Raw genomic sequence first — 15,019 nt, 5'->3', positions numbered from 1 at the left:
TGTATTAAGGCATCTAAAATCAGATAGTACTGGTGAAAAAAAATGCTCGGTGGCTTGTTCAAAGGCTTAGAAATTTTCTGTGATAGAACCGGGAACTGAGCGCAGAATTCCAGACTCCTTGTCTTGAGCTGAAATGCAAACCTGTCATTTATCTCCAGGAGAGGCCACCTTTCTATAGGTTTTAAGGATGCTCACACACAGCACTGTGGAGCTGCTGATGCTATTGTTCAGAGAAGTGCAACAGACATCACAGCTACTTGTCAATAAAGTCTTAGGGCTTCATCTGTAAGAGTAATGGCACCAAAGCCCTCTGCATAGGTCCAATTCCAATCTGAGTGATTACAGTCTGTCCCTCTATAGTCTTCAGTTTAGTCTGAATATGATCTTTTTCTTCAGCTTATGTTAAATCATTCTGTACTCTTGGTGCTCTCCATAAATTCACTGCTGCCCTTCTCCCCAGGGAAAGATAACTGCCTCTGCCCTGGATAGATATTACACATAAATCCTAAGTAGTGGTGCCTGTCTAAAGGGGATCCTTGAATGAACAGACAGAAATCACTACCTAATGGTGGACTGCTGCACTGCTGATCTTCCCTATTGCTGACCACATATATAGTTTAACTTTCTTGCCATTAGATCTTAATATGGAGAAGTTTCCCTAAACTTTCTTCTTCCTCTTCACTGCATGTCTCTGAAGTGGTCAAGCAACAGCCTAGCAGTTGACAGTATCTGTGTATGTCCTCACTACCTTTTTGGCAATGCAATAATCATAACATGCTTTATTTTTAAAGTAAAACATTTGCAGGAAATTTTAAAATTACTTATTAACTGTGAATCAGGTACAAATATCATGATGGAAACTATTTAACAGGGAAAACCAAAATAAAATAGCTTATGTGTATTTGGAAACATAAATACTTAGTAAGAAAGAGATATTGGGTGACTCTGCCACACTGGCCTCTCTGTCCATATAGAGTACCCTGAGGGCTTTGTCCCCCTCACTGATGCATGTCAGGAATTTCCTTTTGTTTTTTACTGAACCAGCCCCATCACTACGATGGTGCCATCTGGCATCCAGATATTATTGTTTGCCCTCTTTCCCCCCCCTCCATCTTCTTTTTATGGCTAGCACCAGGATTATTTATGGCAGTATGTTAAAAGCTGGGTATGGTGTTAACATACGAAAGCATTTTTCAAGAGTTAGAGACAGAAATCTTTTAAACAACCCTGCACCGCCCATAAAACCAATCTCATTATACACAGAAAAAAACCATGCTTTTTTAATCATGACTGCTGCTCTTTCTGACTCTGGCTGTCATGCTGTGCTGGTGTAATGAGCTCCAGTGTCCAGGTCAGACAGAAAGATACTGCGACTTCTCCCTCAGATAACATATTTCTAAGGTTACTTCAGAGATGGACAGCAATAAGAAAACAGTATGTATGACAACAGAGGACAGCAAGGACTTCTTACCTTTAACTTTTGTCCAAAAGATTAGAATACTTTCTTACCAGCCTAGAGTTTTTCATAGTAGTTCTGTCAGCAATTAATATTTTAATTGACCACATCTAGGGGTGCAGCAGGTCAGACAACACAAACATAACTATCCCCTTTAGCCTTCAAATGGCTGAACTGATTATGATTAATTCTCTGAAGCAGAGATGATGAAGACCACTTTAACATGGATTTATATTTGAAGGCTGAGAGCCCAAGTGGTTTCTCTGGTATCTCTTAAGGACTGAACTCCTTTAGAAACTTTTGCTTCAACTGGGGAATGATAAGGTGTCAGTTTTCTACCAAGTCATTTAGTTCAGTGAAATGTGTGGAAAATACTAAAACTGAATTTCCTGGTTACTATCAACCATATTTGACAGAGGGGTAAAATTCTCTGTGATAACTTTATACCTCTGTCAAATTCAGCTAATAGGAATAAATTCAGACATTACTGAGAGGAGAGGAAGGCAACTGACAGATAGACATATACAGACAAAATTAAACTGTAAGACTTGCTTCCTTTAGAAATTCCTGAAGAATTAAATAATGGAAGGCACTACACACACATGGAATAAAACTGAGGCATCTACTGCCCTAGCAGCACATGTTTGAGAATGATCACAAATTACAGGTGGAAGGACAATGTAAAAAAAATGTGCAACTTTATAACTCATAGTATGCAATTTCATAACAAAAACTGTATTCAATAGAAAGTCACAAAAGTCACAAAAGAGCAATACAGGGATTCACAAATATGAGAACTCAATGCGTAGAAGAAATCTGCTGCAAGTTTTCTGCTTTAGCTTTTAAACTTCCACTAAAAAATAAACTTTGACAGGTACAATAGAATTGCTTATAGATGGGGTTTGCTTTCTCAGCCTGAAGAGCAGAAGAAAGGGTGACAGTGGTAGGGAAGAATGAATGGTCTGCTCGCTACAAAGAATGACCCTCTCTGTAGAGGAGAATGGGGGCAGTGACTTGGCATAAGAAAGATCAGGAAGATACTCAGATGTAGTGTAGGAAAAGAATGAGTCCTTGCTGACATCTGCCCAAGTGTAGTCATGAAATTGGTAATGATTGCACCAATACTGAGCAAATTGGAAAATCACATAAGCATAGCTTGTCTGAAGAAAATTCCAGTACCCCAACTTCAAGAAAACGTACTCATGAACACACAATGTTGCCTTTTCAGCACCTGGCTTACCGTGCCACTGGAGACCTTCTGCTGTTCCTCCTGCTCTACAACTGCTCCCCCTCCCCTCCATGCTGCCCCTCTTCTGCCCACTGTTCCCCCCCCCACAAAGGAGTGGGGTCTCAAAGAACACCCATCCTGGCTGCCCAGCTCAACTCCCACCCTCAAACCCTGCTCAGCCAGTTCTGCTCTACTGAATCAAGAGAAAAGAAATGGCTTCCTCAGAGGAGGGGAAGCAAGCAATTGTTTTTTATAACCCCTGTTATGTTTTCTGAAAAAAATTACAGCAAAATAACACAGTACAACACACACATAAGACAGTAAGAAACTGATGGACATGTTCTGGTTACTCAAATTCAGTCAGCAAAATAGCTGTCCACATCATATGCTGTCTTACACCAGCTAGTGCTTGATCCAACATTTAAAAACTCTTGACTGTTCCAACCCTCAAATTAGCATGCACACCTACGCTCCAGACTGATCATTCATCAGCCAAAATATGTGGATGATAGCCTGACATCTGTCAGCATGGTAGGCCATGGAGTATTACATTGTGCCTCTGCATAGCTGCAGAAACACAGGCCAAAGGGTGCATTATCATGTAATACACCTTGCTTTTCTACTAGTTGGTGTATTAGAAATTCCTACAAAGCTGAATGAGGACAAGTGATGCTATAAAACTGGCATCAAAGTTGATTGTTGATTGTATCTTGGTGAGTTCAGAATGTTTTGTCTCCTTTTTTATGTTGTCACATACATTTTTTCAAACTAATAACCAGGACATAAAGCAAATAACTGTTTAAAGTTAGACATTAACGAAAAACATTATTAATAATGAGGCAGCACCGAAATCAGTTTTATGTGGAAGTTCACCACTCAAGGTCACTGTCAACAGATTAGATATTCTGGAACAATATGCAGACAGCTGTTAAAGAGTTTACAGACAGGGATTGCATGGATGGCCCTTTCAGCACAAGTTTTCTAAGTTTTTATTTGGTCTTTCTGTTTCATGCCTTATCACTAAAAATCATTCCAATCTACACACAAAGTATGGGTATCTCTGAGCTTTGGGAGGGTTTGTGTAAAGATCCTGACTTTGTGCCCTTTATTTGAGCTGTTAGTTAATGCATATAAAAATCTGTGCTTTAATTTAAATTAGTGTCATGTTGATTTCTCATCAGCCTAAAATAAAGATCATACATGGTCCCAGAATTGTGCCTTGTGGGGAGAAAAAAATGTACAAAATGTGACCCCAGGGCAGAATGAACCTCGTCTGGACTGTGCCCCACTGTACTGGTATGCTAGTATCTCACTGCTATCATTGAAGTGTTGCATGAGATGGGGTAAAAAGATTACGATGTCTTTGCAGAACAGGGCCTTTACTGCAGCAGAGCAGTGCACTATAAAGTAAGGAGGTGTCACAGCTGCACTTAAAACATTTTAAAGTTCTTAAATCCCTTTCCATTTATATGTCAAAGGTCTGTTTTAATATCAAAAGTAATACACCCATAAGGTTTTCCAGAATATTTTATTAAAATACACATCATGAAAAGCCTCTTCATCTTTCCCTACAGGTTATACTTATCTACAAATCCCTTCTTGTTAATATTTAAAGCTACATATACTCATATGTATATTATTATACTCTTTCTACAGTACTGTCAACATTGTTCACAAAATAAATCCAAATATTTCTTAGTATAATAAATTGTTCCAGATATGATCACATGTCAGTACAATTCCTTTAGATAAACTTCCTAATAATACATCTTTTTTTATGTATGCTTCCAGGGGTTATTTACTGTTTGATAAATGCGCATTTAGCTAAGTGGTTTAGTCTAGTCACAGGAAAAGTCACAAGAAAATAAACTGCACTTGCAAATGAAACATTAGTATGTTCACAAATATTGAATTTTCTAGACTTTGACCCTGAATGAATCAACCTACAAACTCTGGAAACATCTCATTATATTACATGCCATAGCTGCTACAAATATATACATACACATATGAATACGTGTGTGTGTGTATGTGTGTATAAACGTATGTATACGTGTGTGTATATGTATTTATTTATGTACGCATATGGCAGTTGGATTAAAATAATTTTTATTTTGAGGACTTTACTATCTATGTCTCTAGCTCTATTTCAATGTTTCAGTTTCAAATTACTTCAATTCAGATTAACCACATCAAATCTACAACTATATTGCATAACGAACAATGGTTTTTAGTCTAATACACAGCTGCAGTTGCAATAAAAAATGCCATGTGCTCAGCCATAAGGAAGTGGATACTGACTAAAGCTGTGTACAGACGTTACAATTATAGCACGCATTTATCACAGTTCCAGAACAACAAATCCAAAACATAGTCTAACAGGATTTTAAATTTCTCAGCTTCAGTTTATAGGTTTATATGGCACACCAGTTTTACTGCAGCTTCCTTTTCATTGCAATTTTATAGGGCTAAGGAAGATTAATTATCCAAAAATGACAATAAAATTCAATTCTGAATGAAATTCTGAGGGTTTTTTTAAACCACTTAATTTTTCTAACTTCTTCTATAGTCCTGCTATTAATGAAATGCAGAAACTGCTAAACTGTGTTTTCAATAGCACTATGTGAAGAACCTGGCTGCAACAGGTCAGATTCATACAGTCAGATTTTCTTATTGATGTATTAAAAAGGCAGGTATCAATCCTAAGTAGAAGTGTTCTTTTCCAACTTTTTATTGTAATATTTTTTCCTTCAACATTATGTGTAACTATTTTATACCCTCCACCTTTTTCTAACTCACTGGTAATTTTTTTCACAAAACAGAAGACAAATGTATAGGAAAAGAAAAAACAGAAAGTTACAGTTAAGGGATATAATGAGTTAAATCTGTGTATTTAGAAGGAAAATATACAGTTGCCACCATTTCATACATGTCAATGTATGTGTGTAGGCCAACCTGCAATCTAAGAGGGTCTGCAGCAGGAGGAGGAGCTACTAATGGGGAACAAGGTGCTGAATGAGATCCATCTTGCAAAGATGGATGGACAAAGACCAGGAAGTGGCTAGCAAAGCAGGGAGGGGAAAATCCCTGAAATGATGAGGTAAGTGATGATAAGGCAATCCAAACCACAGGGCTGAGGTTTCTAGTTTATTTTCTGCTAAAGTTAATTCATTTTATTTTCTGCTACGACACACTTCCTGGGGGGAGAGGCAAGGGACAATCATGACTGGCTGCCCTGTATTTTACCTCTTACTTCACACAGGTATTGTGAGACTAAATAAATGTGCTGAGCTGCAGAGATACAGTGATAGTGGGGAACATATTACTATGTAGATAGACAGACTCTCACTATAATATAATTGTAAATGGCATTAAATAAAACATGTATATATTTGCTCAAATTAAATCTGCATTTGCCCTCTTGAATTCTGTCTCTTCATAACTAAATGTGACACAGCCTTAAGTCCATTGATTTCCACAGGGTTGGGTGTAGCCTTCACACTCTAATGAAAGCCAAATACAATTTCAAGAGACTGTTAGTTCAGTGCAAGCCCCAGATCCTGACATCATGAGAACCTGTTGCAAGCAAATTTTTAAGACTTACGATGGTTCTTCAGACACCACTGCTCCTTCCTCCAGCTCTTGAGCCTGCTTATACCATGGCAACTTTGCTTCCACGGGAAGTTTCTCTATGGAACAAACACAAGCATGTGAAAACAGGAAGCATGCAGTAATCTTGCTACATGTGCCAGCCTCCCCTCTCTCGATGAGCATGCCTGTGATGCACATGTGTCTTCATCCACATGGAGGGTGAGCACAAAGAAAAAAGAGAGAGAAAGGAGAGCAGGAGAGAGAGAGAGAAAAACTTCTCTGTCACTTGGACCATAATGCTTACAAGGTTATACGGCCAGATAGTTCACTGTTGCAGCTAGAAGGGCTATGGTGTTCTAAAGCCACAAAGGCAAATTAAACCACTTTTCAGACTACACAACTGGCTTTAAAAGTAGGCATTTCGGAAAATAGTTTTTGGAGGGAGTGTTGCAAGTCTAACCAGTCTCCATTGACAGTGCAAAGGCAAAATATAAATTCCCTGTTTCATCCTTAAATTGTAGGACTTCAGAAGACACATTAAGCTTGGTTTTGATAGATAACAAAAAGGAAGAAAACCTTGATTTGATGAGTGATACCACAGAAAAACAGAGAAATCGCAATAAAATGGCCCAGCTATACTTTTCAACTTTAAGTTTATCAGTTCATCAGCTATGTGGATTTAAAAAAACGAGCTTGATACTTTTTCTGTCATTTCTGATGGAAAACAGTAGAGCTGCTTTTCTTCCTCTCCAGGATGTGTGCGCAGCATAATGAGCTGCTCTGCTCTGGGGAGTGCAGGGCCATGCCGCTTCAGGAGCCAAACTCCCCTTTCATGCAGTGTTGAAGTGGAGTATTTGAGCTGAAGGCTGTGGAGCTGTTTTAGCTCTACAAGGGTATAAAGCAAGAGCAAATCTGGCACTATAATTTGAGAAGGAGCTCTGCATTTCAACAAAATGTCTGGGCTAGGATCGGGGGAAAAAAACAGAAATAAAAGTGAGTGAGACTCAGACCACTGAGGAGAACCACAGCCAGCCCTATTTGCCACTCACAAATCACCTAAGCCTTTTAGATTTATATAATGCATAGATTTGTACTTGCCAACAGGAGCAGATTAATGTCATTCAGAATAGTCAGGAATTTTCTGTGACGCTGTTGTGCACAACAGTGAACCTTTCACATAAACATATGAAATTTTCTATCTGTCAGTTGTATCATAGAGGAACAACAACTTACAACTTGATTTCACAGCTACTGCAACTTTAGTCAACCAAATTTTCTTGGAACAAGTTATCAACTGAGGAAAAAAGGGACAGTGATAGAGTTTCTGTGCCTCTCTCTTAGAAACAGCTTGCCACGCTCTTGCTCTTAACATACTTATTAGTGTCATTTAAGGATGAATATTTGCCAACACAGTTCTTAGTTTAGTCTATATTTTACTGCATTTGTAATCCAAAATATGTAGGAGATATTTCTATTTATATGTTCTCCATCTTGTTTTATGCATTTTGGAAAGCCAGATCTTACTTCTGTGCTTTTTTGCTTGGATGCAAGTGCTTGTAAAAAGCAAAAGCTCTTATGTACCTTTGCCTGTTATGTGACTTTTAAAATAACTATTATTCTTTAGAGATGTAGTTAGTTATCATCTACACTGTAAAATTTGTTAGAGGATTAGAAATGTTGATGTAGAGTGTGCTTTGATGTATAGTGTGCTTTGAATACAGTTCCAGTAAAACCACTTAAATCCTATATTATAGAGAAAGTGGTATTAGATGAATACATCTTCTCTATTAAAACTGAAAATCATTACTTAATCCAGGGATATCCTATTTTTTCCTATTACTTGTATGAGATAAAGTGCCTCACTGCTTGAATAAACTAAAATGAAATGTATTACATGAACTATTTGCATTCTATTTCTGTTTAGCACAGTGTGTTAAAGGAAGAGGGAATTCCACATTTTTTGTCTTGCTGCTTCAGTCAGCTAGGAAGATTTCTCTTCTGCTTGATGTTAATCCAGCTCTGGAAGGAAAAAGCAGGCTAAGATTAAAACGTTCAATAGAGAAGAGGTACTTTGCTACCCCTACTGCACTAGATTTCTAACTCTAGATTTGTGAAATAAAAAGGACAAACTTCCAGCACATAAATAGAATAACTTGGATTGGATGAGACCTCTGGATATCATCTGGTCCAAATCTCTTCTGAAAGCATGGTTCAGTCTTCAGGTACATGGGTCTTCAAACATTACCATTTGCATTATGGAGGGAGAACTGTGAGGGCGTTGCAGAATAAACATGAGTAGTAAAATTAAACCCAAGCAAAGCAGTATGCTTTGTGCAGGATTTCCCATCCCATGGAGAAAAATGGAAGAAAGAAGTAACTGCCTACAGTCAGAAATTAATCATATATGTACTGCGAAGAGCAGTGTAAGAGTTTATCCAGGGTAAAGGTGCCACTCTGTTGCAATAATGTCTTTCCAGCAACAAGTAATTTACTTTGTTCCCAGACAAGTCCCATTGGAAGAGACTTCTTGACAGACGCAGATAGGCAAAGCTTTCCTAGATGGTCTTTCCCCCTTCTGAGGTTCCCTAGGCAGAAGCCAGTTGTGGGTGGTTTGCAACACCTGATTTTTTGGTGTCTTACTGCATTTTGTTTACACTGTATGCTGCAGACAGACAAGATTTTGCTTTACCTGTGCTTTGAACACCATAAACAGTACGACCCATAAAAGCAGCTGACTGATCAAGCCCACACCCACTGAACCTCTATATGAGGCTCAGAGTCATGCTAACAGAGTCAGAGGGCCTTTTTTTTTCATCTTGGAAGGTGGATGGAGTGAGCTCATGACATACAGCAAAACACAGTGCAAACATAACCATTGCTCCCCAGAGGCCCTGTGTCCGGGTTTTGTCACTTTGGTGGCTGCCAGGCACAGTGAATTCTCATGATCCAGATAAACTGAAAATCTTGAAACTTTGCAAGTGTCCTGGTTCAGCTAGGATAGGGTTAAGTTTCCCCACCAGTTGGGGGGAAGCTCTAGCCGGGTTATTCATATACCATGCTGATGTCACCTCCAGGTGCCCAAGCGCGGCAGAATCGGTGAGCGTGCGTTTGTGCAGCCGCTCCTCTCACTGCTGTATCAGTAGATACCTTGCTCTGTTCATTGTTATTACTGTTATTGCTATTGTTATTGTTGTTGTTTGTTTTGTTGCTGTTGCTCTGTTGTATTAAACCTCTCCTTATCCCAGCCCTGGGGTTTGTATTTCACTCCCTTTGTGGGGGAGGGGCAGCAGCCACGTGGTCTCAGACCCCGGCAGGGACTAAACCACCACAGCAAGTATACCCATCATTGACACTGAGTGCAGAAATCAAAATTCCAAATTTCACTGTTCCATCTTGGACCAGCATGAGGTCACAGGTCACTCTTATTTCACAGGGCTTCATAAGTGCTCTTAATATGTATCAGGATAGCAGTTTATTTCTCGAAAGAAGTTGACTTCTTCTTATGGTGGGGTTTAAGTCTCCAGTTTAGGAAAATTAAATTCACCTGTATTGCTGTAGCCCAGAAGCTTCAATAAATTTATGTCAGCATACAGACACGGAGATTGTATCGACAGAACTGTATAAATGCACAAACACATGCATACTCATATACCTGTGAAAATGGTCAAACACCTGTATCTGCTGCACCCAGCTACTGCCCATTAATCCAATTCTGTCTCCAGGACTTTTTCTAACATTCCCACATGTAGAACTTCCAAACAGCTGCAGAAATATTTTCTCATTTCACTTGGGCCACAACAACCCCCAGCAGCGCTACAGGCTTGGGGAGGAGTGGCTGGAGAGCTGCCAGTCAGAGAGGGACCTGGGGGTGTTGATTGACAGCCGGCTGAACAGGAGCCAGCAGTGTGACCAGGTGGCCAAGAAGGCCAATGGCATCCTGGCTTGTATCAGCAATAGCGTGGCCAGCAGGGACAGGGAAGGGATCTTACCCCTGTACTCGGCACTGGTGAGGCCGCACCTCGATTCCTGTGTTCAGTTTTGGGCCCCTCACTACAAAAAGGACATTGAATGACTCGAGCGTGTCCAGAGAAGGGCAACGAAGCTGGTGCAGGGTCTGGAGCACATGTCGTATGAGGAGCGGCTGAGGGAACTGGGGTTGTTTAGTCTGGAGACAAGGAGGCTGAGGGGAGACCTCATCGCCCTCTACAGCTACCTGAAAGGAGGTTGCAGAGAGCTGGGGATGAGTCTCTTTAACCAAGTAACAAGCGATAGGACAAGAGGGAATGGCCTCAAGCTGCTCCAGGGAAGGTTTAGACTGGATATTAGGAAGTATTTCTTTACAGAATGGGTTGTTAGGTGTTGGAATGGGCTGCCCAGGAAGTGGTGGAGTCCCCATCTCTGGAGGTGTTTAAGAGTCGGGTTGACATAGCGCTGAGGGATATGGTGTAGTTGGGAACTGTCAGGGTTAGGTTAATGGTTGGACTAGGTTATCTTCAAGGTCTTTTCCAACCTGAATGATTCTGTGATTCTGTGATTCATTCTCTTAACAAAATGTGGGAGACTTACCCCAGTAATTACGCTCTGTCTGAGGCCCAAGTCAAGAAACATTTGTACACAAATTGTGACTACTCCTTGTTATAATTTGCTTCAAGTCTAACAGTGTGCCAAAGCTGACAGCCTTGCTAGTAAGACGAACTTCATGTTGGAATACATAATGCTTGCTTCTGGCCTATTTCAAGCTCCAAGATATGAACAGGCACTTTAAAACTATGGGTAAATTTATCTACTATAAATGTTATTTATATATTTAATTCCCTTTAAAATATATGGCAAATTTAGCCCAGACATAATCAGTGAGATCAAACCTGCTTACACTGTGGCCAAATTTACATTTATATTGCTTGGTCTGCTGGACCACAAATTAACAGTGAAAACCCCAGAGCTTGTAGGAATGAGGAAGGGGCCATTCACTCACTCCAAGTTTCTAGCAGGCAGCCTGGAATAGGAATGGCAAGCCTTAAAGGTGCAAATTCACTACTCAGTGCAGGTGAAAACAATGCTACCAGTAACAAAACAAAACTGCTCAACATGGAAGAGCTCTGAAAAATTTATGAGAACCTTTCTGCCTCATTACCTTTGGGTTTGTAGCAAGGAGTGGGTACGATGCATTCTTCTTTTATGTGTGGCTTTGTTTTAGGACTACAGCCTCCTGTATGCATACCCCTGTGATCAATGCAAAGGACCACACGGTATCTGAGTCCTTGTCCACAGGTCACAGTGCACTGGGGAAAAAAAAGGAAAAAAAAAAAGGTGTGGGTGATATGTCACAGGAGTGATAAATAAAAGGGGAATATGCAATAGAAATATGTGTACATCGGAGAGAAAAACATGATGCAGAAACACCCAACCCTGAACATAAGTTATTCATAACATTTGTTAGTTATGGATAATGTATAAAATTGACAGAAATTTTTGCCTTTTTGCTCCACACATCTACTTGGTTTGGACATTCTTCTGCTGGATTTCTCTTTCAGTGTCACTCTCTCAGTGTTGGCTACTTGGCTTGTGGCCATCTGTCCCATATTGGCACTCTGTCAGTTTCATCTGAAATCACTCTGCTTTGCTTGGACAAAGTACTGGGGCTTATGGGTTAACAGGGGTGACACTCAGCTATTTTGGAACATGGCACCAAACAGAATGGGAAACTATTTGGGCTTTCTTCCCTCAGACACTTTCTTAAGTTTTTTTCATGTATTGTTGGTAAGGTACATCAACTTTTCCCGCTGTACAGCTTGTTTCAGAAGTGGTTGCACAGGAGAGGATCAAAACTACTAACCAGTGGGGAGGACTATGGATACTACCAATATCATTTTGCTCTTGGATAGTAGCTTTCATCTGGAAATCAGTAACCACTTTTCAACCAGTTAAGAACACCTCACCTGTGGGTGAGCTATCTTAGCTTCTAAAACCCATTTTACTTGTTGAAAAATGGGTGGTGAGAAACTACATTCAAGATTAAGTCTTTATGTACAAAATCAAGGTACATTTCTACTTTTGTAGAAAGACATTTCAAAAACATTTACTTTCATATGAAAGGAAAGGTGAGTCAGGTACAGACAACTACAAGCATCAAAGAGCAGAGTAATTTATGGCTTTACATATTTCTGGAAATTTCTCAGCAATTCATGTTATTCAAATGATGGCTGAAAAGTTGTGATAAAGATACACTATTACATGCATACTGGTTTTGTTCTGTGCATTTCATTTATGTTCCCAGTTTACTATTAGTAGAAAGTCACTAATTAACATTACAGATCTGATTTATTTTTCCATCATTCTCCTTAATCATGTTAATCTTATTAATACATTATTCCTGAGTATTTACATTTCAGTTAGACAAATAGCACAGACAGAGATCATAGTAATAAGGAAAGAAAACAGTGAATGTTCCTACTTCCACAAGCTCACTAAACTGTAATTTAAGATCTATTCCTAGTGCAGTAAATACAAAACCAACAAAGCTAAACTGATTACCGGAGACCATTCCTGAGCAAGCCACTTTGGGCAGTCAAATATATTGCAAGGCTGGACAACAGGCATCTTTGGAGTATACATGCATTTCCATTCTTCCACAGGGCTGATATGTCCCTGAATGTCTTCTTCCACACATGAGACGCTGCGGCTTTGAATGCCCCCTCCACAGGACGAGGAACAGGCAGTCCAGGGTGTACTTTCCCATCTGGGGAAAAAAAAGCCCAAAACAGAGAGGCATCAGGAAAAGGAACCCCTCTTGCCCCCACCTCCACCTGCATCCCCCAAATACATAAACTGCTATCTGCAGGAGGGTTATTTTTCTGATTAATGTCAGTAAACATTAATCATAAATATATTTTCATAAATGGCCATAACAGTAAAGAACTCTTATGGCTGCTGTCTTTAAATCACAGGTTAGTAATATGAAATCTCCACTCTCCCACTAAGCCAGTGACTACCACAGAAACTCTAAATACTTTTAACTTAATTCTTTTTATTTAATTGATGGGATTATCGTATCTTCACAATTTGTCATGTTCTGAGGAATTTTTTTCACAAATCACTGGAAGCTCAGTGTGCTCTGAAGCTGATGCTCCTTTTGTAAGAACACACAGGGAAAGAGCAGTGTTTCTTTCCAGGGAAACAACTGAGTTCAAGAAAAAAAAAGAAGATGGGAGGAAATTACCAAAAAGAAGATGTGATTATACTGATAGAATATGTGGCCTCTGATTGATAAACCACATGGGCTTTGTTTCCTTACAGTTGAGGCAGTGAGACGAACTGGGAAACCATCTTTTCTCTACAGGTGCCATTTGAGAATGTAAAGACAAATCCACAGAACAATGTGTATGTTCTGAAAAGCTATGCATACTTATGAGAATAATCCTTTTTTTACAGTGATGCATATACAACAATGTATGTATTGTTTTATATGTGTACATGTCTGTCCACATAAAATAGTCTGGTATCTCCTCTCTTACGTTCAAGCCACTGTCACAGACAGGATCCAGGGCCATTGTCATGATCAAGCGTGGCTATTCCTGTGTAATCCTGTGCATGCCTGATAAAAGCATGCATGTTCTATCTACCTGGAAACATTTCACAAAATCACAAAATTTCACAAGTTTTTTTATTTTTTTTCAAAGGCAAATGTCTTTTTGATAAGGATATTAGATATAATGTTTGAAACAATGATTTTGGTCATAAGTTTTCATGTTTTGACTTTAAAAAATTGTTTTTGTGGAAAAAAACCCACCTATTTCCTCTTTCAAGCAAGAAGAAAAAAAAGTGAAAGGTCACAATTTTTTTCTCCGTCTTAAAACAAAGAAATTATTCTTAAGTAAGAATTACCGGAACACCAAGATTAAGCAATATGAAAAATGCTTATCTTTCTCTCTTATTTTTCATCATATCAGCCCATCTTTTTCTCATCAGCTCCAGTACTCGTAAGCACTACCCACACTTGGCTACTGGCTGAAAATGCCATAAAACTCAATGTGAAATGGCTTATGTTAACAGCTGTTTATGAATGGTAAAGCTACTGATTAATTCTATGACTTATCACTACGGAGTGGTGAAACCATGTTTACACCATGCCCTACCATCATCATGTGCTCAACATAAGCCACATATGTCATGAATGGGTAATTTGAGCAATGTTTTCAGTTAAAATGTGCTACCTGTGGTTCTGCTGAACAAGTTTCCCAGTATACAGCTAAGGTTTCTCACTACCACAAATCTAAATGAAGAGGCCTCAAACTGAAACTCATGAACAGCAGAAACTTTTGCAGTCAGCCTGACCCAGCTTTTCTCAGGCATAAAAAGCATGGTACCAGGAATTCAGTGGAGTCTTTGGGACAAGTTTCCAGATGCCTTAGGCAACCTCAGCATTACCAAGCAGCTTAAATCTAGGCAAGCAGTTTGGTCTTCAGGTTTTGCATGAGTGTAAGATAGAAAGGTGAAGTTTCTCTGTTGCACAGCTCTTAAAGCAGGTGTCACAGCTCCTTTTGAGTTATGAAAGGAATTGGTGCATTAAAAGTAAGTACTATATCTGCTGGAACATACCTTTCCCTCTTCATGATAAAATTCAAGGCTGAGGGATTTCAGTAGGGAAATCTTACAAAAATGCCTTCCCAGATTTGCTCTCCACTTCTCCTGGAGTGTTTGTTGCTCTCCTCTGTCCCTGGTATTAGGTGCCAGTCTCAGACAGG

The 15,019-nt window shown here is 39.4% G+C and overlaps 1 protein-coding gene across 1 annotated transcript in view; it reads right to left on the bottom strand.

The window, feature by feature from the left end:
• The window catches only part of ADAMTSL1 (ADAMTS like 1), a 215,875-nt gene that overhangs the window by 90,444 nt on the left and 110,412 nt on the right, over positions 1 to 15,019 (bottom strand). The window contains exons 11-13 of the mRNA XM_074855478.1: positions 12,810 to 13,014; positions 11,410 to 11,557; positions 6,289 to 6,373 (exon numbers count right to left, since the gene is read on the bottom strand). Of these exons, the coding sequence (XP_074711579.1) occupies positions 6,289 to 6,373; positions 11,410 to 11,557; positions 12,810 to 13,014 (438 nt within the window). The remainder of the gene's footprint in view (positions 1 to 6,288; positions 6,374 to 11,409; positions 11,558 to 12,809; positions 13,015 to 15,019) is intronic.

This window comes from Strix uralensis, chromosome Z, assembly GCF_047716275.1.
Source record: "Strix uralensis isolate ZFMK-TIS-50842 chromosome Z, bStrUra1, whole genome shotgun sequence".
Classification (NCBI taxonomy): Eukaryota; Metazoa; Chordata; class Aves; order Strigiformes; family Strigidae; genus Strix; species Strix uralensis.
Note: the sequence above shows the minus strand (reverse complement) of the source record. Positions and strands in the feature narration are given on the sequence as shown.